Source organism: Lynx canadensis, chromosome D3, assembly GCF_007474595.2.
Source record: "Lynx canadensis isolate LIC74 chromosome D3, mLynCan4.pri.v2, whole genome shotgun sequence".
NCBI lineage: Eukaryota > Metazoa > Chordata > Mammalia > Carnivora > Felidae > Lynx > Lynx canadensis.
In genome coordinates, this window is record NC_044314.2 from 53,942,722 (window position 1) to 53,966,799 (window position 24,078).

Genomic DNA, 24,078 nt, shown 5'->3' on the forward strand with positions numbered 1-24,078 from the left:
GGCCAAATAGGAGACAATCTGATCATCAAAATAAGTAACAGTGATCAGTTATAACCCACTGAATAGAAGGATTCCACAAATCTATACTGATATAAATAAACAAGCAAGCAAAAAAAATGGGGAAAGGAAAAGCTTTTAGTAGAATGCCAACAATAGTAGAATGCCAACAAATAAATGTAAAAGAAATTATGGTGTGAGAATTGATAAATATGACAGTAATATTTGATTCAAGCTAGAATCATAATGGATTAGACACCACCTTAACCAAATAATTAAAGCTAACATTACAAGTCAGCATTGAAATCAAGTGCCACCTAATATGATGTACTGAGCAGGACATAATGTCACTTTTTGTGATACATCTGTCAAAAATGCCCAGGCTCAACTATCCACAATAACCAAAGTATGGAGAGAGTCTAAATGTCCATTGACTGACAAATGGATAAAGAAGATGTGGTAAATATATACAATGGAATATAACTCTGCAATCAAAGAGAATGAAATCTTGCCATTTGTAACAACATGGATGGAACTAGAGTGTATTAGGCTAAGTGAAATGAGTCAGTCAGAGAAAGACAGATACATGATTTCACTCGCATGGAATTTAAGAAATACAACAGATGAACATATGGGAAGAGAAGGACAAATAAGATAAAAAGAGAGAGGCAGACAAACCGTAAGAGACTCTTAAATACAGAGAACAAACTGAGGGGTGTTGGGTGGGGGGATGGGCTAAATGGGTGAGGGGCATTAAGGAGGGCACTTGTTGGGATGAGCACTGGGTGTTATATGTAAGTGATGAGTCAGTAGATTCTATTACTGAGATCATTAGTACACTATATGTTAACTAACTTGGATTTAAATAAATTTTTTAAAATGCCCAGCCTCAATTTAATTATGAGGAAACATGAGAAAATGCCAAAGTGAGTGTGCTGCTGGAAAATAAGAGGCTTTTACTCTTCAAAAATGCCAAGGTCATGAATGACAAAGACAGTCTGTTCCAGATGAATGGAGACTGAAGAGATATACTGACTATATAACATGTGTGATTCTAGATTGGGTCTTAAGTCTAGAAATTTTTGCTTTCTTATGAAAAACATTTTTTGACAACTAGCAAAATATGAATTTGGTCCATATTTTAGGTAATAGCATTATATCAATGTTAGTTTCCTAATGTTGTAACTGTATTCTGTAAGAGGAAGTCCTTGTTCTTAGGAAATACACACCGAAGTATTTTGTGCTCAAGGGGTAACATATCTGCAACCTATTCTCAACTCATTCAAGGAAAATGGATATATATGTGGGAAATGATTGTGTATGTGTGAACAATGAACCAAATCTAAAGAATCTGGGAGGTGAAGAGTATATGAGAGTGTTTTGTACTATTCTTTTTTAAAAATTAAAAAAAAATGTTTATTTATTTTTGAGAGAGAGAGAGAGAGAGCAGGGAAGGGGCAGAAAGAGAGGGAGACACAGAATCCGAAGCAGGCTCCAGCCTCTGAGCTGTCAGCACAGAGCCCGAAGCAGGGTTCGAACTCAAAAACCACGAGATCATGACCTGAGTTGAAGTCAGATGCTTAACCAACTGAGCCACCCAGGCGCCCCTGCTTTGTACTATTCTTACTACTTTTTTTTTTTTTTTTGATAAGGCTGAAAGTATATTAAAATAAAAAATCACAAAACAAAAGTAAATGAGAAAATAATGAAATTCAGACACATGTTCTAACATGGGTGGACCTTAAAGACATTATACTAAGTGGACTAAACCAGACTCAAAAGCACAAATACTATATGATTGACTTATACCCTCATATAAGTAGTAAAGTAGTAAAGTCATACAGATAGAAAGTGGAATAGAGGTTGCTAGGGGCTGGGGAGGGGGCAAATGGGGGTTAGTGTTCAGTGGGTATGGCCTTTCAGCTTAGTATCAAGGAAAATGTTCTGTGCTGGTTGCAACACTGTGAATGTATTTAATGCCGCTGAATTGTACACTTAAAAATGCTTAAAATGGTCATTTTTACATTATGTGCATTTTACCACACATACAAAAAAAGGGAATGAGGGTTGACAGCCCCAGATTTATATTTTAACCCCACAACACCAGCGCTCCTTCCCTAGAACTGATTACAGACTGCAGGTTCATTCAACAAAACATTTAAGGAACAGCCTCCTTCCGGACCAGGGATCTCGTAACATCTTGCCAATCACAGTAAGAAACAGCCTATTTAAATAATAGTTACGAGCTGGCTCAGGAAGTAATCTCAGTCACTACAGTAATGAGCCAACAGCCTGCTTACCGCCATCCCAAGGATGGTGACCCTGAGAAATCAAGCATTTTGCAAGCCTTTCCCTGTTGCACCCTTTGACCTCTGCAGTGTGAACAGGAAAATTAAAGCAAAGTAAAATAGCCGACTTAGGCAGTCTGAATTCTGGCACCAGCCTGGCCTGAAGTAGGCTCGTGTTCTCATCTAGGTTACTCATTATTTTTTTATAGTATAAACAATGGTAAAGTGTCTTCTATGCTTTAAGTGTTTATAGTAACACTGTACAGCATCAAATATCAAGGCACAATAAATCCTGTCTTATTTTTTAGAAACTTCAAGTGCCAAGTGAAAAAATCATTTCCCCTTTCACAGCCACAGTGTAATGTCAGGCCTTCAATTTTTTAAAAGCCTAATAACCAGACTCTTTGCCTCTGATTCATTCTGGAGACAACTGTGAACTTCGTCTTCCAGAAGTGTTGCCAAAAGGTCTTCATTTCCTACAGAATGAGGCCCCGTACCCCCACCTCAGTCTAGCAGTTTGACCTCAATATACCTTTCAAAGCTTACCTTCCACGAACCTGCTTTCTGTATCTGCCAAATTAGACCACTGAACCTTAGAATAAATCCCCCGAAGAGTGCACCCATTTTTAAGACTTCAGACATACATTGATGAGCTGTTCTCTCACCAGCTTTGAACAAAAGGCCTCCTTTTCCTCAAATCCTTGCCAATCCTACTTTCTTCCACTTTTGAAATTCACTGCACTACTCCTCTTTTCTCCTCCTTTGAACTCCCAAGCACATTATCTATTGTTCTTCACCTGCTTAGCTTTCATATCAACCAGCTTAACACTTTACACATAGTGAGCAATCAAGAATATTTGCCATTTTTTGCCAATGTTTGCCAAGTGACGAATACCACTATTTCAGTTTCCATGCAGAACCTCTCATTGTACCTAGAACCTGATACCAAGGTCTTTAACTTAAAAAATAACACCTACTGGTTTTTATGATGATAAAAGTCACTGCAGTAAACTGCAAGAGAGGGGGCGGCATAATCTCACAGCGTGGGTATAGGCATTATTTACATTTAGGGTGACAAACAGACTTGATATAACAAATGAAGCTGAATCCTAAAAGTACCCAATTTTATTTTTGATTTGTTTCTATGCCATTGGGATAATGTCTGGAGTGGATGGTTAGAGTGTAGCTCTAGAGGCCCCAAGGTAAAAGAAAATAAATCTTCAATTTTATTAATGTGAAAAAGAGAGTACAAACTCCTGAATGTCCCCCAATCCTTCTAGGCTTTGTTTCTCAAGAGCAATCTGTAGCTGGGATGACTGCTCTGTGTGATTGGAGGTGGGGTGGCGGGGGTAGGCTTCTATCCTACAACTCATGGGCTAATACATGAGGAATGAATGTCAACTTCCCCTGCCAGGATTGTAAGTTTTTTTCCTAGCTTAGACCACATGTTACCAGATAAAGATTCCTTAACAATAACTTCGTGAAATCTTCTTTACCCAACTTGAAGTCTAACAAACTAAATTCACGTGATTTTTTTTTTCCTGGATTAGAGGGTGAGTTTTGTTGGTTTTTGTTTTGTGTGTGTGTGTGTGTGTGTGTGTGTGTGTGTGTGTGTGTTTGCATTTTTCATGCAAGTTACAATTTACAAAATAAGATACGTATTTTGGGAGGTGCAAGAGGGAGAAATGGGAAAAACAAATGTACGTTTAAGTTCTGTCAGAAAGGAAATTTTCCTAAACAATATCATTAGTATGAAAAAACGGGGGCTTTATTTTGTGAATTGGATTTCCAAAGCTACACAGAAGGGCTTGTATCTCAGACTGGGGGTTGGGGGGGGGGTGTCTCAAGAATTCTTGGAGGCTCCGCAAAATGTCAACAGAAGGCAAAGTGCACTGGTTACGGAAAAATTAATCCATTTGAAAAATGCACTTTGCAATGCGACAAATAAGAAGCGACCAGTGACTGATGAAGTAGAAGTTTGTGTAGGATTTTTCTATACTCTTTCCCATAAAGAAGCTGGTAGATGAACATAGGACTTTATTAGATGAAAATAAAGTGAACCTAATTCATGAAATCTGGAAGATTTTTTGAAATGGTTGCTTTGTTCAATTTTTAAAACTAAATGGGATTCTTGCAAAGTACAAAATATTTAGAACAAATCACAGATTGCTGGTTTCCAATGAGGGATAATGTGTCCAAGAACAGTGAGAGAGAGAGAGAGAGACAGAGACAGGCAGACAGACAGACAGACAGAGACAAAGAGAGATAGAAAGAGAAGGAAGGGAGGGAGGAAGAAAGTAAAAACAGCTCAGCTATCTGAAATACTACTGTTTTCAAATCTAATGGTCAGAATGTTATGTTTCTACATTGTGGAATAAGGCCCATGTGTGTTTTCATGTTACCATCTGGCTGTCCTGGCTGAAAACACCTCCACACTAGATGTATCAAAGCTTTCTAGACTTTACTCCCCCATCTCCCTATTCTTGTCACACACACACACACACACACACACACACACACACACACACAGTACCCAAAGAGGAAATAATTGGCCCTAAAATCATTTGTAGACATTAATTTTTTAAAGTAATTCATTTCTTTAGGGTCAGTAAATAAAACAGTATTTCTAGAGGACATGTTGCCTGAACCAAAAAAAGTCAGGACACACAGTCTGACTGTTCAAATAGGAGAAATGGAAATAAGTATTTGAGGGTAGGACTGTCCAAAAAAGAAAATTTACCTCAGTTATTGGTCTAAAAGAGGCTAGTAGAGCTAAAAGCCTTAAAATACTATCTATGGATAAAACGTAATTGTTCTCCCTGGCAAGAAGAGAACGTTTAACCATAGGAACAGAAATAGCTAGAAAGGAAAATACAATAGGGCATAATTCTGGGACTTCTTAGTCCCATTAGTAAACAAACCATTTAAACTAGGGAATAAGGAGTTGCCAGCCAGAACATTAACTGTAAGAGCTTATCCAGAGATGATATGATGTCTGGTATTTGCTTCAAAATAATACAGGAGAGAAGGGAGTATGTGAGGACACAGATGAAGCAAGAGTGTGGCCTTGGGTCGATAATTGTTGCATCTAGGTGATGGGTATGTGGGGATTCTTTACACTGGGATCTCCATATGAGACATATTTCAATTTTCCATAATAGAAAGTAAAAAAAGCAAAACAACGACATTCTAGGCATGACAAAGTCTTTGTTTCTGAGGTCACCTGGCTATTTTTCAGGTCTTTTAAAAATTTTTATTCAGGACTAGTAGACACATGTGTGCACTGTTGCCAAGCACAAGCAGAAGGGAAGAGAAAAATAGGGACTGATTTTTTTTTTAATGTTTATTTTTGAGAGAGAGAGAGAAAGCATGAGTGGGGGAGGGGCAGAGAGAGACAGACAGACAGACAGACACAATCCAAATCAGGCTCCAGGCTCTGAGCTGTCAGCACAGAGCCCGACACGGGGCTTAAACTCTGACCCACAAGATCATGACCTAAGCCTAAGTTAGAAGCTCAACCGACTGAGCCACCCAGGCGCCCCCAAATAGGGAATGATTTATACATTTCTTTCACCCTGGAAGAGGAGCCCTGCTAATCTACTCTGTAAATGTGTTGCTGAGGACAGCTTCCAAAACGGGTTGGAAAAATAAAATATATCTAAGTTTAAAAAATAAAGTATATCTAAGTAGCGTGGACATGAATATGTTTTCCTGCCTTTTAAGGTAATATGGAAGAATTGTTTTCGCTTTTTCATGACATCCTGTGGAGGCCTGCTGAAACACTTCAGGAGATAACAGATTGTTCCCTTTTACAAATATGCCAGTCGAAGAGAAAGCCTTTACTTAAACTTTCCATGCCTTTCAGGGGATATGCTGACTCTATTCGTACACCGATAGCATGTATTAATTTGGTTTGTGGAAAAGCATCTTGCCCTGTTTTTACATTTACATTACATGCTGTAATGCTTGGCCAAATTTTCTGTAAAAATTACCTGCATCAGGATTAATCTTTCTAATTTTGCAGATTTGGTCATCCAGTTCAACAATGTAAATGGTTTGACAGCCTTTGTTATTATGTCCTGTAAAAGGCAATGAATAATGAGCTCCCAGGGTGTCACTGGGGGTTATTCACACTTGCTAATGATTAACCACCCATGGCTCCTGGACCAAAGAGCCAGACTTAAAGGCCCCAAATACAACTTCAGTCTGCTATTTTAGATCCCTGCTTATTTCTATACAGGATCTTCAAAAATCCCCTCTACCTCAAACCAGAACAAAACCTAAATGTCCAATATAGGAGGATTGGTACATAAATGATATCTACAGTTACAATGGACTATTATTTAGTCATTAAAAATGATGATGGTAGACTTGCCTTGCAAGAAATGTTAAAAGAAGTTCTTAAGAGGAAAGTACAGGTGAGAAATGCAGACATACATAAAGAAAGGAAGAGTGATGAAGGAGTAAGTGAAGGTAAAATAAAATGATGTAGGCCTTCTGCACCAGTCAATGATTGGATGCTTGCCTCTCTAGCTCAATCTTACCTCTCTCTCTCTCTTCTCAGGCTTGTACAAAAAAAGCACAAGATGAAAAAAAGTAATAGCCCCCTTATGATGCATAATATTCCTTTCCCTTTCTTCCTCCAAAAGTAGCCGTTGTGAATACTTTCTTAATATTTGAGTTTCATTCCAAAATATATAGGCATGAAATACTTTATACAAAAGGAATAATTGTTTTGTATTGCTAAAAAAAAAAAAGCCCTTATCAATATATTTTATTAATCTTTCCATATCAACTCAATCTAATTTACTTCATTGTTGTAATGACTTCCACATAAAATTTTCTTCTTTTTTTTTGGAATACCTTTTTCTGATGAACTGCCCATCTACAGACTTTGCCCAACTTTTTAAAAACAGGGTTCTTGGGGCACCTGGGTGGCTCACTCAGTTAAACGTCTGACTTTGGCTCGGGTCATGATCTCACGGTTCGTGGGTTCAAGCCCCGCATCGGGCTCTGTACTGATAGCTTGGAGCCTGGAGCCTGGAGCCCGGAGCGCAGAGCCTGCTTTTGATTCTGTGTCTCCCTCTCTCTCTACCCCTCCCCTGTTTGCACTGTCTCTCTCAAATAAATAAACGTTAAAAAAATAAAAAATAAAAGAAAAGCAGGGTTCTTTCTTCTTTCCTATAGTTTGTATGAGTTCTTCATAAATTAGATAAATTGGTCATATGCTTGACATGAGCTGCAAGCATTGTTTCCCATTTTCTTTGTTTTTGGAAAATGTATGGAATTTTTCCTGAAACTTAAGTTTATTTATGTTTATATCTTTTATTGTTTCTTGATTTTACAGCCTGACTGAAAAGGCCTCTCTCACTCCGAGATCATATTTATGTCTTCTTCTAGAACAGGTTGTGTCAACCTGGGCACTGTGGGCAGGGGAGTTTTTGCTGTGGTCTGTCCTAGGCGGGGAGGGTGCCTAGCAGCATCCCTGGCCTCTTTCCAATGGATGCCAGTAGCATCCCCTGCTCTCTGGTTGTGCTCACCAAAAATGTTTCCAGACACTGTCAAATGTCCCCTGGGAGGAAAAATTGCCACCCACACTATGCCTGGAGAACCACTGTTCTAGAACATGTGTAGGTGCCTTTTTAATTACTGTAACATTTTAATCTTTGATTCCGGTGAATTTTATTTTTGTTAAAGAAGGTGAGATGGAAGATTCAACTTTATTTTTTTTTATTTTTATTTTTTTGATTCAGCTTTATTTTTAACTGACGGTAGTCAATTGCCCTCATTCAATTTATCCCTGATCTGAAAAGATCCCTTTGCCGAAATCTAAATCTCCATATATGTTCTAATCTGTCTCATGATTCTTTATTTTCTTTTTTTTTTATTCTCAGTACAAAACTTTTACATTTTAATTATTATGAACTTCTAAACATACTTTAGGGGCGCCTGGGTGGCTCAGTGGGTTAAGCGTCTGACTCCTGGTTTCGGCTGAGGTCAAGATCTCACCGTTTGTGAGTTTGAGCCCCATGTCTGGCTCTGCACTCATGGTGCAGAGCCTGCTTGGGATTCTCTTTCTCTCCCTCTCTCTCTGACCCTCCCCAGCTTGTGCTGTCTCTGTTTCTCTCAAAATAAATAAACTTTAAAAATACATACATACATACATACATACATACATAAATAAATAAATAAAATACTTTATTTGGAGGGGCTTCCATCTCTACTTTTCTCTTTCAGCATTTCCCTGGCTATTGTGAGCTGTTTAATTTTGTTTTTTTTTATTTTATTAAAATTTTTTTTTAACATTTAATCATTTTTTGAGAGACAGAGAGAGACAGAGCATGAGTGGGGCAGGGACAGAGACAGAGGGAGACACAGAATCCGAGGCAGTCTCCAGGCTCTGAGCTGTCAGCACAGAGCCCGACGCGGGCTCGAACTCACGAACTGTGAGATCATGACCTGAGCCTAAGTCGAACCCTTAACCGACTGAGGCATCCAGGCGCCCCATGAGCTATTTTATTTTGATGAACTGTGGCAGTTTTTAAAAATCCTCTTGGTATTTTAATGGAAATTGCTTTAAATTTAAAGATTGATTTGGGGAAAATAAACATCTTTATACCTTCACTATTGAATCTTGCTAGAAAGAATAAATTATATCTTTTATTTTACTGAAGGCTTCCTTTATGTCCCTCAGTAGGGTTTTAAAGTTTCCTTCATAAAACTTGCACATATTTCTTGTTAAATTTATTCCTAGATATTTCATCATTTTATTGCTATTATAAATGGGTCCTCCACAGTGTTGGGAAGAGGTAATGGTGATAAAATGGAAACACGTGAATAGATTAACCCTTTTGATGGAAAGGGGAGAAAGGGAATATGTTAAAAACAGATATGATATTCCTGAACTCCTATTCTTACTGCATAAATATGGTACTTATTCCAAACAACATATATATTTTTTAAAAACAGACATGCTGCCTCCCTTCATTATTGTTTCACCTAACCTTGTTCCCTCAACATTAACTCACTCTTTTTAGATGAGCTTTAAAGCTAACCCCAAAACAGACTGCTTCTTAAAAAAGAAGAAAAAAGAACATAAAAATAACCAATACAATAGAATATTTGACACAAGTCATAAATAGGAAAAAAGAAGACATAAAAATGGCCAATAAATACACAAAAATGTGCTCACTTTCTCAAAGAAATGTAAACCTTATAAAAATTAGGTGCCATTTATTTGCCTAGGTGATTGACAAATATGAAATTGATTAATAATATGCAGTGTTAGTGAGGGCATAGAGAAAAGTTTTCTCACATCCTTTTGGTGGGATTTTAAATAGGGAAGATGATTTGGAGGGCTAATTTGGCAATATCTATGAAAATTTTGAATGCACATACCTTTGACCCAGCCATACCACCTCCCAGGGACTCCTACAAAGGGACTCAAGCCCCAAAAGATCTGTACACAAGCTGACATTCTGCTGAGACACAGGAGTTTACAATCAGGAGGAGTTCCTTCGAATTGGATGATGCACATGTTCTCTCAATTGCTAAATATTTCAAATATAATTGGACTACCTTTTTATAGCTTTTATATTTCAAATATAATTTGACTAACTAGTCACAAATTAGAAATTATTTAAATACTCATCACTAAACAAATTGTTACATAAATGAAAAAAACATTGCAGAATATCATTATTGTTTGGATCATTGACCGGGGGTCAGAATGACAGGACAAATTATGTCATTTCCCCAGACTCCAACAACTTCCTCTGTCAGATGGGGTAATAACAAGGAATACGTCTTAAGATTGTTTTCAGTAATAAATAAGACTAAATAGGTGAAGTGTTTGCATACTCCCTGGCATGCTATATATAATAAATGATTGTATTCTTTTTATTAATGATTCTTACAGTCTCAATTTTTTTCTTTTTCCTTCCTTCCTTCCTTGAACTCACTACCCTGAGATCAGGAGTCACATGCTCTACTGACTGAGCCAGCCAGGTGCACCCCCTTAGAGACTCATTTTCATGCATTATTTTGTTTAATAAATATTTATTGGGTACCTATGATGTGTGAAGCATTGTGCTCAGTGCATGAAGATTTAATAATGAGCATACAGTTTAGTAGGGGAATCAGAGGAAAATAAACAAGTTAATAGTCAAATAAGCAAAATAATTAAAAATTGTGGCTATGCAAGAAACAAAGAAACAGTTCTCAACCGGCGGCAATCCCTGCCTCCTCCCTTCCTCCACACCATTTCCATCCCCTCTGGAGGACATCTGGCAATGTCTAGAGATGTTTTTATTTGTCACAACTTGGTGCGGAGGGTGTTACAGGCAAGTGTTGGTTAGCAGCCAGGGATGCTGCTTAACAATGCAGAGGACAGCCCCCACAACAAAGAATTATCCAACCCCAAATATTAATAGGGCTGTGGTTGAGAAACCCTGAACTAGATGGTGGGGGTGGGGGGGGAACCTAAATTCAGGTCAAGCGGTCACAGAAGACTTCTCTGAGGTGACATTTAAGCCAAATTTTGACTGGTGAAAAACAGCGAGACTTATAGCAGAGTGGAGTGGGCCCAGCCACAGCGGAGGGGACTTGAAAACAAAAAGTAACAGTGTGCGCACCACACATGTGTGCCTAGGGGAAGTGAAGGGGACAAGTAAGAGATCTTTCATGTTTCACTTTGTATGGCTTTCTTACTGAATTTTTGAGAATAACTTTTTTTTTTAATTTAAAAATGGGGAAAGGGGAAGAAAAGTACAAAAAGCAGGCAGGTTGGAAGACAGCCGCTTGCAGAGCTAGAGATAGATTTCAGAGAAGAGGGGGATTTTAGAGCCACCCCCCCACCACCACTACCCCCTCCCCACCCCCATTCAGGAGGCCCTGGTGTGTAATCTGTGGTTAGTCAGTCTCTGCTTTTCACCCCTCCAAAGAATGACAGAGATCACCTGATTTAAAGCCAAATAATCTATGTCCAACACTTGGTTTTATACCTTTCAGTTCTGTTATATTTGCTGTTACTTGACTTTAAGGGGTAAAAAATAACCCACTTAGAGTTCATGTATTAAACGAGATAATTTAAATAAGTGTTATGGGGTGCCTGGGTGGCTCAGCCGGTTGAGTGTCCCATTCTTGGTTTCAGTTCAGGTCATGATCTAGCAGTTCATGAGCCCCACATCAGGCAGGCTCTGTGCTGACAGTGCAGAGCCTGCTTGAGATTCTCTCTCTCCCTCTCTCTCTCTCTCTCTGTCCCTCCCCGGCTCGCTCGCTCTCTCTCTCAAAAAAATAAACTTAAAAAAAATAGTGTTTCATAAACTGGAAAGCACAATACAGATCCATGCTGTTGAGAATAAAGGGGGGGGGAAAGCTGTGCTCCACAAATAATCTTTTTGCTCTGCCCCCTTGATTCCAAACCCCCTGTAGGTAGTGAGCAATGAGGACTGGACTCGAGAGGGGAAAAGACTGAGAAAGGAAGTGCCGGGGAGAAAAGTGATTACAAACAAAAGTAGTAGCAGTTTTACATTATTCATGTAACTGAGGCGAGGAGAGAAATCCCGATAGATAAAATCACCACAAGATGGTTGTAACCCAGGCCCTTGAAAAGACAATGGCTAACTTCTCCCTAAGCAGCCCAAGACCCTCTGACCTGAGATGTGAAAAGATGATTATAGCGTGGTGTTTGGAGCCCTGCAGTGTGCATACTTCATAAAAGTATCTGCTCCCCAGAGACTAGAAGCAAAAGGGGTCCAGCAACTGTGAGACGCCATTCTTGCTGGAGGGAAACTGTGCTCCATCAATGGCTGTTCAGTAGATGAATGAAGTAAATACTTCTCTGATAGCTTGATAGACCTCGTATGGATATAAAAATTAACTGCACACATTGACACACTTTCCTGGCTTATTTACCTTTCTAAGTTTCTGAGTTTTTGCCTTTGAAGGGTTTGCAGGCTGTGAAGAGTAACTTAACTTACACAACTCTGTGTCTTTTCTTGGCCTTGAGGCAGCTTCAAAAGATGACACCAAATGGAACTATGTGTGCCTGGAGGGAAAAAAATAAATAATGGTGAAAAATGTTTATCGGCAGCCTTCTCCAGCACGAAAGCACTTTCTCACTTTTACTCACATAATTTTCCAATTTAACATGAATATGAATTCAGCAAATAATAGGCAGCAAAAGCGAATCCATATCATTTCTTTTAGCACTGAAAAGAAACTCAAAAGTCATTGGAACAGTTTTATGGAGAGGCCCTGCCTGGGACATAAAGGGACTGACAGAGCCAGAATTGAAACTTGTTTTTCCACCTTGAGAAAAGCAAATAAACAAAAAATATCCTAAGCAATTGCTGGTTTTTCCGAGCCCACTTTTTTGGGCTGTTTTTCTTCCCTGTGTTATGCAGACTCCAGGCACTTTCTTCCCAGAATGCAACAACAATCCAAAGCCCCAAACAAGTTTGAGACAGGCCATGGGGGTGGGGTTGGGGGTGGGGATGGAGGTCGGAGAATCCACTGGAGAGCCCTCACGCGGAATGGTGCCCGTGTTCCTCTTGGGAGCATCTCTCCAGATTTAATAACAGTTTTGATAGGATTCGTTCGAGCAAAAGGTGAGCATTGGCCGGATCAAGCCGGACCTCCAGCAAGAGAGTTTAAAGTTCGGCTTTTTTTTCCTCTTCGCAATTTGAAAGAGGCTTTTAATTCTCCCCGCCCCTCCCCCTCCCCCTGTAAAGTCTGCTTTCTACCTATAAAGTCGCTTCAACTCTCGGTTTCCATCCCGGTTGCCTGAGAATCGCAGTAATTAGCCAAGTTCACTTCGACGAGGAAAAAGATACCTTTGTGTACCTAATGAGAGCCACCGCGTGGCCAAGGATAAGCACGCAGACGGAAACATTTTTGTGCCGGGCTTCTGTAAGCGGGCAGGGGGAGGGTTAAGCCGACCCGAAGGCGTGTTTTGTTGAGTGGCTTCGAAAGCCGCCGAGGCAGCCGAAGCAGCTTTCGAAGTTAGCAAACAAAGCGTCTCCCCAGTAACCGCCCGCTTCCAGACGAGGCTCCTGCCACTCAGACCGCGGAGTCGCAGCGTCGGCCGGCCCCCGACTCCTCCTCCCTGCGTCTCTCCTCCCTCCTCTCCAGTTCACCAACGGATCCGAGCCACCAATCCCAGCAACAAACAATCCTTCAAATGCTAGGACGCCGCGGCCCTCTAACGGGCGGCCTCCCGCTCGCTCCCCGCCCCACATCTGTCCCGCACTCGGGCGCAGCAGCTGATTCATCTCCAGCCAGGCCCAGGGAAGGAACTGCGCTCCAGCAAGTTGCAGACTAGCTTCCAGGCTGGTGGTTTCCCCTAGGACCATGTTTCCCCCCCTCTGCCGTTTTAGATGTGTGTTCTCATAGGTGCCGAGCAGTCGGCAAACCACAGAAGAAAAAAAAAAGTCATAAGGTTGCTGCCTTCTTAGAATGACGCTTTTTTCCTTGTTTATTCATTTTAAGTCCTGTAATTGGTAAAACCACCCAAGCTTTGTAAACTCTGGCCTTAATTCACTCTCGAGGCGGGGGTGTCTTTTTTTTTTTTTTTGGGAGGGCGAGTGGGTGGGAGGCTGGCTTTAATTTTCAGTGTGATCCTGAAACAGAGGCTCCAAAGTCTAGTTAGTCATCGTTTGGCCGCCTCAGCCCTTCTCGGGTTTAACCTTATTTCCACGGAGCTTTTCCTGCCGGCTTCTCCATCGAGGTTACAAAACACAAACAGCACAGAGCCGAAACTGGAGGCAGACTCAGGCGCTGACGTCTCTACTAGGTTTATTTACGGTTTGGGTGTTTTTTTGTTTTTTTTTTTTTAAGTGATGGGGAAAGTCTTAGAGAGGCATGCGACAGTTCGTTTACTTCAAAACAACGGGACACACACGCGAAAACTAGACCCAGTGGAGAGGGCGGGGAGGGGGCAGGCGTTTCTTGAAATCAGCCAAACAGCATCTGGTCTTTTAAAAGGGTAATCTCATCAAGGAACTCCTGTTGGAGTCCTAACTCTCAACCAAAATAAACTAACAGGAACATGTGTTTGCTCAATGGCTAGTTTCTGTTTGAAATTACCCGAGGGGAGAAAGGGTCCCCTAACAGGGTTTAAGTCCTAAAAGTAGACTGTTTACCGAAACATATGAGCAGCCCCAGTGTGGTCGCCCCCTTCCCTTAAAGGCGGCACTGCCGGGGTCGGAGGGTGGGGGTTTCAGGCCGATTTGCAGCCAGGCGGGCGCGCGCCCGGGCAGTCCCCAGGCTGAGACTTTTAAAGAGCATGTGAGCATGACAAGTGTCTGTCCGCAACGTGTTAGATTTTGAAACTGCCTTGCAATCCATTCCGGAACTCGCAGCTTTAGCCCGGGGTAACAGACATTCGCCTGGGGTGTCTGTGTCTCACTCTCCTCCCCCACCCCGCCGTAGCTGTTGGAGGAAGAGCCCCGGGAGGAGCAGGGTGCGACGCGCCGCGCCCGCGTGTCAATGGCAGCCGCGCATTCTGGAAGAAGTTGGTTCTTGTCCTGAATACTTTTCCTACGGTGCCCCGCCCCTTGAATCAGAAGCAGCTGTCTTCTCCTTGCGGCTAGAGAGGGACGGTGGAGTTTGGGGCAGCTGTCAAAAACGAGAGGGAAGCCTTTTCTTCCCTGGGGTGGAGGAGGGGGCAGCATTTTTCCATCTGTTGCAATTTCCTAACCAAACGCACCCTCGCCAGCCCAAAGAAGAAAGGCCCAAAGGAGAAACCCGGGCATTAGGCTGGTGCAGCCGCCGCCGCCGAGCGAGGGATGCGGGCGGCGTGCGCGCTGCAGGGAGGAAGGATCGGGTTTCTGGGCTCAGCAGCCCCCACGAGGGACGGGTGACAGCGGCTAGCCAGGCGCGGAGTGAGGCAGCGCGGCCGGGGCGCTCGGTGCCGGCCTCCCTGCCTGGAAGGTGCGGGGGAGGGGCGGAGGAGCAGCGGGGCGGGCGGGGGACGGGGCGGGCGGCTGGGGGCGGAGGCAGGACCTCCTGTACCTTCCCTCTTTGCCTCTCTCACTCTGACAGCGCCGAGGTACGCCGAGCAGGAGCGGGGAACAAAGGAGACGAGTGGGGAGGGGAGCGAGTTGGGCGAAGGAGAGCCCCCGGACGACTGCCAGAAGATCCCGGCAGGAGGAAGCCCAAGTGTCACTTGAATTCCACCCAAGGAGCGAGCGCCTGGGATCCGAGCGCCTTGATTAGCAATAACGGCTGAGCGCGTCCTATAAGTTAGGGGAGAGTCTGCGGGGAAGGAGGACAATCGCTTGCCCCCTCCACCCCCGCTCTTGGCCCCTCAAGACCCCAGCATCGCCTAGCGCTGGAAGGGAAGCTCCAGAATGAAAAGCAAGAAAGGTAAGACTCCACGGGCTGTGTGCGCCACGGGCGCGGGTCCGGGGAAACGTGCTCACGGGGCCCCGCCAGGCTTGGGGCGAGAGTGACTTGGTGGACTTTTCAGCCCGGGGCTCTCAGGCAGAAACCGCGGCCGTTCTCTTTGTTGAGGCTGCGTCTGAAATGGCAGTTGCTGTTTTCCTTCTAGACACAACACGAGGGGCTGTTGTGGGGAGACGGGCCTCTCCACGCTGCTGGCACGTTGTCAAGAAACACGCTCAGCGCCTTGTTTGTGCGCCTCCAAGTTTCATTGTCTCAGCCGCCACCCCACGCTCCGCGGAGCAGCCGCGTGGCTTCTCGCTGGCTCTTGCGAGCGGGGGTGTGGGCCCAGGTCGGGGGGACCCCCGCCCCGATTCTCCCGGGCTGGACCCGGGGCGGTCGGGACCACCGAGCGGCGGCGCCTTTGTCTGAAAGTTGGGCTCCCGGGCCCCCACTCCCTCCCAGCTGGGCCCCGGCACGATCTTCTCTGGGGATGGGGTGTTTTCACAATCGAAAGAATGCGCCTCTGGCCCCCAAACCGCCCTCGGGTATCGGTAGCTTTGGAAAGCTAGACTTGTAAAAACTCCCAGCCTCTAAAAGTTTTCCCACGATGAATTTGGGGCGAGATGAAGAGTTAGGACTGAGGGCAAACAGCTTAAAGCGGCGTGTGGTCAGAACGAGTCCAAGTGTGACAAGCAGGCTTGGTTGTAAGTGCACAGAGTGAGTCTGTCATTGTTTCCACGAAGCGTCCTGGAAGCGTTACGACTAAAACTTGCCGTCAGTCTGGTTTAAAAACAAAATACACATAAAGAAAGAAAAAAAACAACCCACCGCCCCGAAAGGTCAAAGAATGTTAACTCCCCTTTGAAGTTAACTTTTGGGTCCCTGGCTGGGAGGTACCCCGAACGTTCCGTGGTGAGCCAGAGTTGGCTTTTCTGTTGTGATTTATGTGGAGTGGTTCAAAACAGAAGTTAATCGCTCAGGGAAGCCAATGCGGGGGTGGGTTGGGGGGGGGGGGCGCTGCTGCGCATGCCCAGGAGCGTCCCCGAGTTTTTGTAACTCCACATTCTTTCAGACCAGTCCAGCGGATATAGTGAAAACCCAGTATTGTTGATGGGGCGGCCTTCAACCCGGGAGGGTGCCCTCGGCCACGTTTTCATCTTGGTGTTGTGTACCTTTCATGCTGGGCCGGTGGCTTCCCAACGCGCGGAGCTTCCCAACCCGTGCCTTCCCAGCGAGAGTAAAAGCGAAGGTCAAAACCCAGGGCAGTCAGTATTTGGGGGTAGGACACCCAGCGTCCCCTCTCCGGGGGACAGTGAGAACGTGGGGGCTTAGAGGCTCGGACGTTTAACCGGGCTCGGTGAGAAACGCGTGCGGGGAGCGCCCAAAGTGGTGTCTGGAAGGCTGTGTCACCTCAACAAGGACTGACGGGTCTAGATCCCTATTGGAAGGCGTTCTCCCTCTCCCAGTGGAACTGACGGGAGTCACTTGGGGGTTTTGTTTTGGAAAAGTCGTTCTTGTGAGCCGAAAGCAAAGCTGGGCTTCCGCCGGGGGCGGGCTCCCCCCATTGTTCGGGCTCGGGTGGGGAAGGTATTCAGCAGTCTGGCGGGTCCTCCCCGGGGCGCCCCCTCGGGTACTCTGCCCCGGCGCTCCTCGTCCCCCCACCCCCGGAGCCCCCTTCGGATGCCTCCGGGTCTTCCTCCCTCCCCCCGCCCCCCAGCAGAGAAACGAGGCTGAGACTCTCCGGCCGCGGGCTGGGAATATTAGGGGTCAGCGGTCCCGGGGGCGCACGGTCCTGCTCCTGAGCGCCGGCTGACGGAAACAATGAAAGGTGACGTGTTGGGGGGGAAACTTTGCGACTGGTTCCGAGCTCGTGCGGGGGAGCCGAGACTGCTGAGATTGCCCGGTTTCTTTCCCTTTTTAGGTTTTCCCGGCAAACCCTGGGGGGGCGGGCAGACCCCTCAGAATGTTGGGGTTCACGGCCGCGCTTCTAAGTTTCTTCTTGTAATCTGAAACTCCTGAAGCCCTCAGGTTGTACAGTTGGAGGGGCCGATTTCAGCTGGGGCTGCGGAACTCGCAAGAACAAAAGCTCCCTGGCTATCCTCCCTCCCGGGCTCCTCCCTCTCCTCTGGTCCTCCTCCGTCCTGCCTCCCCGCCCCCTTCCTAAAACGACCTCGGAGGGGGCCCGCGTTCCCGGTCTGCTCAGCCAGGACCCGGGAAGAAATCTGCCCCGCCTGGCTCGTGGAGTTGGACTGCAGTCTCTTAGAAAAGTCTGTGAAAATCTTTTCAAGTTTTCTTGAAAACAAAAGCACCTTAAACTCCATCGCAGAGCCGGGGATTTCGTCCTGGTTGGTGATAATAGTATCTCGTCTTTAGAAAGCTGTGGGTGCCAGAAAGATCTTCTCACCCAGCAAATAGCTTTAGAGCAAGCAAAGGCGATTCCGTGAGGAAAATCCCCGACGTCTTTTTGCACCTAGTTCCTGACAATTTGGAATTCTTGCTTTAGAATTGCTTACTGCTGGCTGGGTCCAGCCCAGCGCACCTTGGAGTCTGTGCCTGGGGTGTTAACCACGATTGCTGCAGCATCTCCTGAGATACTCTGATCAGGAAACTTGTTAGGTTAGGTTTCCTTTTTCTAATTGTACGCTTGAACTTTTCCATCGATTACTCCTATTTGTAGATTCTTCTCTAGCCTCTTCTAGATATTTTTAAAAGTCCAACTTCACAACCACTGTGTCTCTGGCCTTCCCTCGCCACCCCCCACCCCCAGTTCCTAATAAGAAAAGATTGATTTTTAGAGCTGTGGGATCCATAGGCCATCTTGTGGCTTTCTAAACATTTCCTTGTATGTGGATGGAGTAAAAGAGGCTTGTGATCTCCCTCCCCCACCACCACATTTTTTAAAGTGTAAGCAGAGCAGGACCTTTGGAAACAGGCGGTAACCGGGAAACTTTTCAAAAGCTCTGTTACAATAGGAAATGAGTAACGTGGAAAAGTCTTTTTGTTTTTCCAAGCTGAGCCACAATCCGGAGGGAGAGTTTTAATGAAAACAGTCCTGACAGCAGCAAACGTGGTTTGTTGCCGTGAAATATCAGCTGGTGTGGCCAAGGAGCTGAAGTCTTAACTTCCTGTTACTTCAGCTTTTGTGCACATATTGGAAATATTTGTTAAGAGGTCCAGAGGCCTGGCATTCATTTATTTAAATGAACTGAGAACAGAGTAAAGTCGCACTGCAGTTTAGCGTTGCTTAACTGAAACCTGCTTTTGTGTGTCACTAACCTATTCTGAAAGATCAGGCTTCTTGTCAAACTAAACAAGCAGATCAAAGGGCAGGCTTCAGGGTTTTTTTTTGTTTGTTTGTCTCAAACTCTTTGTTATTACCAACTTACAGTTGGGAATTCACCACTGTTCAATGAGCAAATTTTCACACTTTTTCTAGTTTAAAAGCGGGGGAGGGGGATTATAGCCTCCAGAAGAATGTCTGGCTTTTCAGACGTTGAAGAGTTTAAACAAATTGCTTTATTTAAATTTGCCTTAGTCATTCAATTACTTGACACATTTTTAAAAAGTTAGATTGCTTTATTTATCAAAGTAAATGTAAAACAGGAACTCATTTATAATTTCTTAAGGTTTTTTTCTTATTAATAGCTCTTTACCCAAATTTCAATAAAGGGTTTAAAAGTCTCTCATCTTCACAGTGAAAGCAGTTTCAGTTTTAAATGTGCCTCTTTTTTTTTGTAAACTTTTTTTTTTTAAGCAGTTTCTTCTTCTGGGACGGGGAACATCAAATACCCTGCGGTTAAAATTTAGGATTCTTGTGTGTTTTATTGATAGCTGTTTGTTAAGCCTTGAGCTAAAGTGAATTTGCAAGATCATCCTACTCTTTTGTTAGAACTTGCTTTACTTTGTCTTTGGAAGGTTCCTGCGTTTTCTGTGGATACTCCCTCCAGTACGGTCTGCCCCCTGCAGTCCAAAACTAAAAATGTGTCACCAAGTCAGACTCAATTAACTGTGCGCCAGCTCATAAACAAATCTTTGAATGAGTAGCTTTTTGAGTGTTCAAATGCTTTAAAAGGATGGGTTAAAAAAATTTTTTTAATGCATCAAATGGGTTATCACTATGGGGAACATTGTTTTTATTTTTTATCAGGGCAAACCACTCTTGAGTTGCCTCTACAACGTCAAGAATGCGTACCTTTCCATTTCGTGTTATTTTAATTTTCTTTATATAGAAATACTGGTATTTCCAAGCATGGTATGCTTTTACATTTTAAAAATTCTAGATTGTTTTCAAAACAGAGTTCTCATTCAGAATTGCCAGTTGTGGTTTTGAAGTTCAAAATTATGTTTAAATGTTAAGGGCCAGATCTGAATTTTTGTTGACCCCAGTCTGTCATATGTGATGCAAATATTCTCTATGGCTTGTGAATTCTTAAAATTTCTGGTAGGATTAAAGTACTTACAAAGGGAGTTTCCTCTGGGGATTACGTATTCCATTTTCTTTGTCATGTAATAATTTAAGACTGAACTCTACTTATTGTTGTCTAGTATTCTAGATTCCGATTAAACTGCCAGTTGAAATTTATAGGAATTTAAAAATGTAATCAGTCTGAGGTATCTTTTGACCTCTTACTCAAGTACTAGTAGTAGAAAAATATTTTTGTGTAACGAAACTGAAAACTTCAGTGATTGGTTGTATTTAGTAAAAGGTTGACCAACGCTGTCCATGAAAAGTAGGTGCCTAAGTTTTGAAGAAATGTAGGTAGCAATGAAAAAGAAATTACCATGGAGTTTGCAGAAAATGTTAAATGTATTTTGCCTTTAGAATACCAACTGGGTTGTGTGTGATTTTTTTTTTTTTCCCCTCATAGGCATGGAAAAAATGCATGACTCTGCCTTTTTATTTCAAATCTTCAATGGACGAAGGAGGAAGAATAGCATTTAAAATGTACATTAGGACACTTGGATTGTTTTTCCTAAGTTAGCAATGACCTCAGAGAAGGTGGCTAGACACATTCCATCTGCTCTAACACCTTTCCTGTTTCGTGTGTGACAGACTATTCACTTTGAGCGCAGCTCTGTCTCTGCTGCAGTAGACTTTTCTGAGCATTATTCCAAAGGAATGTAAAAAGTTAAATTCTACAGGAAAGTGCGTATGAAAGGGCATCTAACAATTGGTGGAGAATCTGTAATGTGCCACTAGTCAAATTACACTTGAGGCTTTGCCATGTGCTCAGAAATTTCCAGACGGAAGACACTGGTCCTGTACTTGGCTCTTGGCAGCTGAGAAAACATGGTTACACACTCAATGGTCAAGAGATAAGCTTTTGCCGCAGGTGCTCCCCCGAGAAAAGCGGTTGATGGCTGACCTTTGTCCTTTACCAGGTGTTGTGGTAGCGTCCGGCAGTGAGACGGAGGATGATGACAACATGGACATCCCCCTGGACCTTTCTTCTTCTGCTGGTGCAGGCAAGAGAAGGCGCAGAGGCAACCTGCCCAAAGAGTCTGTTCAGATTCTCCGTGATTGGCTGTATGAGCACCGATACAACGCCTATCCCTCGGAGCAAGAAAAAGCATTACTGTCCCAACAAACACACCTGTCTACACTACAGGTAAGGAAAAAAGAACAGGAAGTGTATGCACATGGGTTGACTCTTTTCTTTTCCAAAGGCATTTTATAGCATTCCTGTATATCAAATCATGAAATGCCTCCCCACTGAAAAAGAAAAAAAAAAGGAAGGAATATCTTTTTCTTATAAACTTTATAGTGCTGAAAGCTAATAACTGGCTATTTAGAGAAACAGAAACCACTTGACAGTCATCTGTCAAACAACATTTCCTTTCATGCCTTAAAAGAGCCTTCTTTTATGCAGCAAACATAAAGAGGAGGTTAAATCTGCCTCTATTGCCCAGGAAACTGGTTTGATATTTAAACAAGGACAGACTTCAGTGAGGTAATTCATGTTATGCCTGTTGACACAGTCATTTGAACTGGGAAAAATCAGTAACTGGGAGGAGTGGCTCTTTTCATACAGGAAAAGTTTTCCTGTAGTTGATTAACTTAAATGCTGGGGCAGTAGGTAATAAGTTAGTTCTGGGGGAGCGTTAAAGGGTAAACTTCTCTCCCTAAAATCATTTTCAGACATTTGAGAATTTTTATCCTTTTCTTCCTCCTGAAAAGGCTTAAGGATGATGAGATGAAAAAGGGAATTTGTATTAGAAAAGGAAGAGGTTTATGGCAGGAAGCAGCTCTCTTTCTTGGCTGAGCTCAAATACCTTGAAGTAACTTTGGAAGTTCTGATTTAAGCCTTTTCACTCCTTCTTTAATGCAAAGAGAGAGATCAATTAGGCATCCCGCAAAAGGTTCTCAGAACACTTTTGCTGAGTGTTAAAGCGTACCTGTATGATTTCAGGTCTGTAACTGGTTCATCAACGCCCGCCGCAGGCTCCTCCCAGACATGCTGAGGAAAGATGGCAAAGATCCAAATCAGTTCACAATTTCCCGCCGTGGGGCCAAGATTTCTGAAGCGAGCTCTGTGGAGTCAGCAATGGGCATCAAAAACTTCATACCAGCTCTAGAGGAGAGCCCGTTTCATTCCTGTTCAGCTGGACCAAACCCAGCCCTGGGGAGACCACTGTCCCCCAAGTCATCGTCCCCAGGATCAATATTGGCTCGCCCATCAGTGATTTGTCATACCACTGTGACTGCATTGAAGGACGTGCCTTTCTCTCTCTGCCAGCCAGTTGGTGTGGGACAAAACACAGATATACAGCAGATAGCAGCCAGCAGCTTTACAGACACCTCCCTCATGTACCCAGAGGACACGTGTAAATCTGGACCAAGTACAAATACACAGAGTGGTCTTTTCAACACTCCTCCCCCTACTCCACCGGACCTCAACCAGGATTTTAGTGGATTTCAGCTTCTAGTGGATGTTGCACTCAAACGGGCTGCAGAGATGGAGCTTCAGGCTAAACTTACAGCTTAACCCTTTTTCAAGCAAAACAATTTTCACAAATGTTATGATTGTCGGGGTGATGGCAAGAGATGAACTGCATTATTTTATATATTTTTTTATTAATATTTGCACATGGGATTGCTAAAGTGAAGCTTCCTGTTACTGAGATGTCTTCAATGGAATACAGTCATTCCAAGAACTATAAACTCAAAGCTACTGTAGAAACAAAGGGTTTTCTTTTTTAAATGTTTCTTGGTAGATTATTCATAATGTGAGATGGTTCCCAAGATCATGTGATTTTTCCCTCTCTCTCTCTCTCTTTCCCCCCTTCCCTTTTTTTGTTGGTTTTTTTTTCCCCAGACTGTGCAATACTTAGAGAACCTATAGCATCTTCTCATTCCCACGAGGAACAGGATGCCCACATACTGTCTAATTAATAAATCTTCAGTTTTTTTCAAACAAGTATGAATCTAGTTGATTGACACCTTTTTTTCATGACATAATAAAATATTTTCTTTAAAATTTACTGTAATGCAGAGTATTTTATTGAGGAGGCACTTAAAAAGGAATAGGAATGTAGCACCCAATGAGCAGGAAGTTGGGGGTAGGGTGGAGTGTGACTTAGGGGGTGTCACCAGCTCTTTGAAGAACCATGGACAACAAGCTAGTATGTATAAACAGGATGTGTGATATTTACTCTTGATAGGAGCTATAAGCAGGCCCTTAAATCTTTACTTAAAACTGAATGACAAATTGAAATGAATCATTCCATCGGTGCTTAGCTAACTACTAAATCCCTTGGTGATCTGTCCTGCATATTTTAGGACATGGCCAGTGTTGAAACAAGGTCTCGAAGCACCTGATTATGGCTTAAGTTTTCAGAAGCAAACAACCCAAGCAGTCCCTCAGCATTCCCCTCTTTCACATTACCCTTTAAATTAATCTTTATTAACTGGTACGGGTAGGTTAGTCTCTACATTCAAATATAGCCTTAATTTGTACTGAAATCACCTTTGAAAACCTAAAGCATTTTCTTAAGTGATTAAAACAGTGGGGTTCTGTCTTCCACGGGATTGTTAGTATATGAGGTTTGTTTTGTAAGGTCACAGTTGGTGAAAACTGGTGCCATACACAAGTGGAGTTTGTTGGGATAGACAATTACTTACGAGGCCAGGATAGCCAGAAGGGAATTGGTGGTGTTCCTTTCACTTACATGGTTGACCAGAGTTGTCACATGCCACAAAACCATTCTTTGGAGTCATGCTTAGTATGAGGTTTCTTTGTTATTATAGTCATGGACTTTCCAGCCCTGCTCCAGCTATGAATTGTCTAACTTTGAGAGAACGTCACAGCCTCTGTACTGTTGAGAGAAAGTGGAAAAACTTCCAAATTTAAGTTTGTCTAATTTTGTAAACCTATTAAGGAAGTCCCTACTGTAGAAAGAGCTAAAC

The 24,078-nt window shown here is 43.2% G+C and overlaps 1 protein-coding gene across 2 annotated transcripts; it reads left to right on the forward strand.

Annotated features, from left to right (window-relative positions):
- The first annotated feature begins 14,702 nt into the window (after nucleotides 1–14,702).
- On the forward strand, nucleotides 14,703–23,149 carry TGIF1 (TGFB induced factor homeobox 1). Of its 2 annotated transcripts, none has more exons than XM_030336632.1 (4): nucleotides 14,703–14,799; nucleotides 15,330–15,653; nucleotides 21,054–21,280; nucleotides 22,082–23,149. In XM_030336632.1, the coding sequence occupies exons 2-4, from the start codon at nucleotides 15,638–15,640 to the stop codon at nucleotides 22,655–22,657; spliced, it is 819 nt and encodes a 272-aa protein (XP_030192492.1). In that variant the 5' UTR covers nucleotides 14,703–14,799; nucleotides 15,330–15,637; the 3' UTR covers nucleotides 22,658–23,149. The 2 variants fall into 2 exon arrangements, with proteins under 2 accessions (XP_030192492.1, XP_030192491.1); XM_030336631.1 differs by lacking the exon at nucleotides 14,703–14,799 and adding an exon at nucleotides 14,821–15,218.
- The last annotated feature ends 929 nt before the right edge of the window (nucleotides 23,150–24,078 follow it).

Excerpts from the sequence above, each read along its gene's own strand:
- TGIF1 (XM_030336632.1), top strand. Across the intron at positions 21,281-22,081 it reads CACACCTGTCTACACTACAG|GTCTGTAACTGGTTCATCAA; the intron begins GTAAGGAAAAAA and ends GTATGATTTCAG.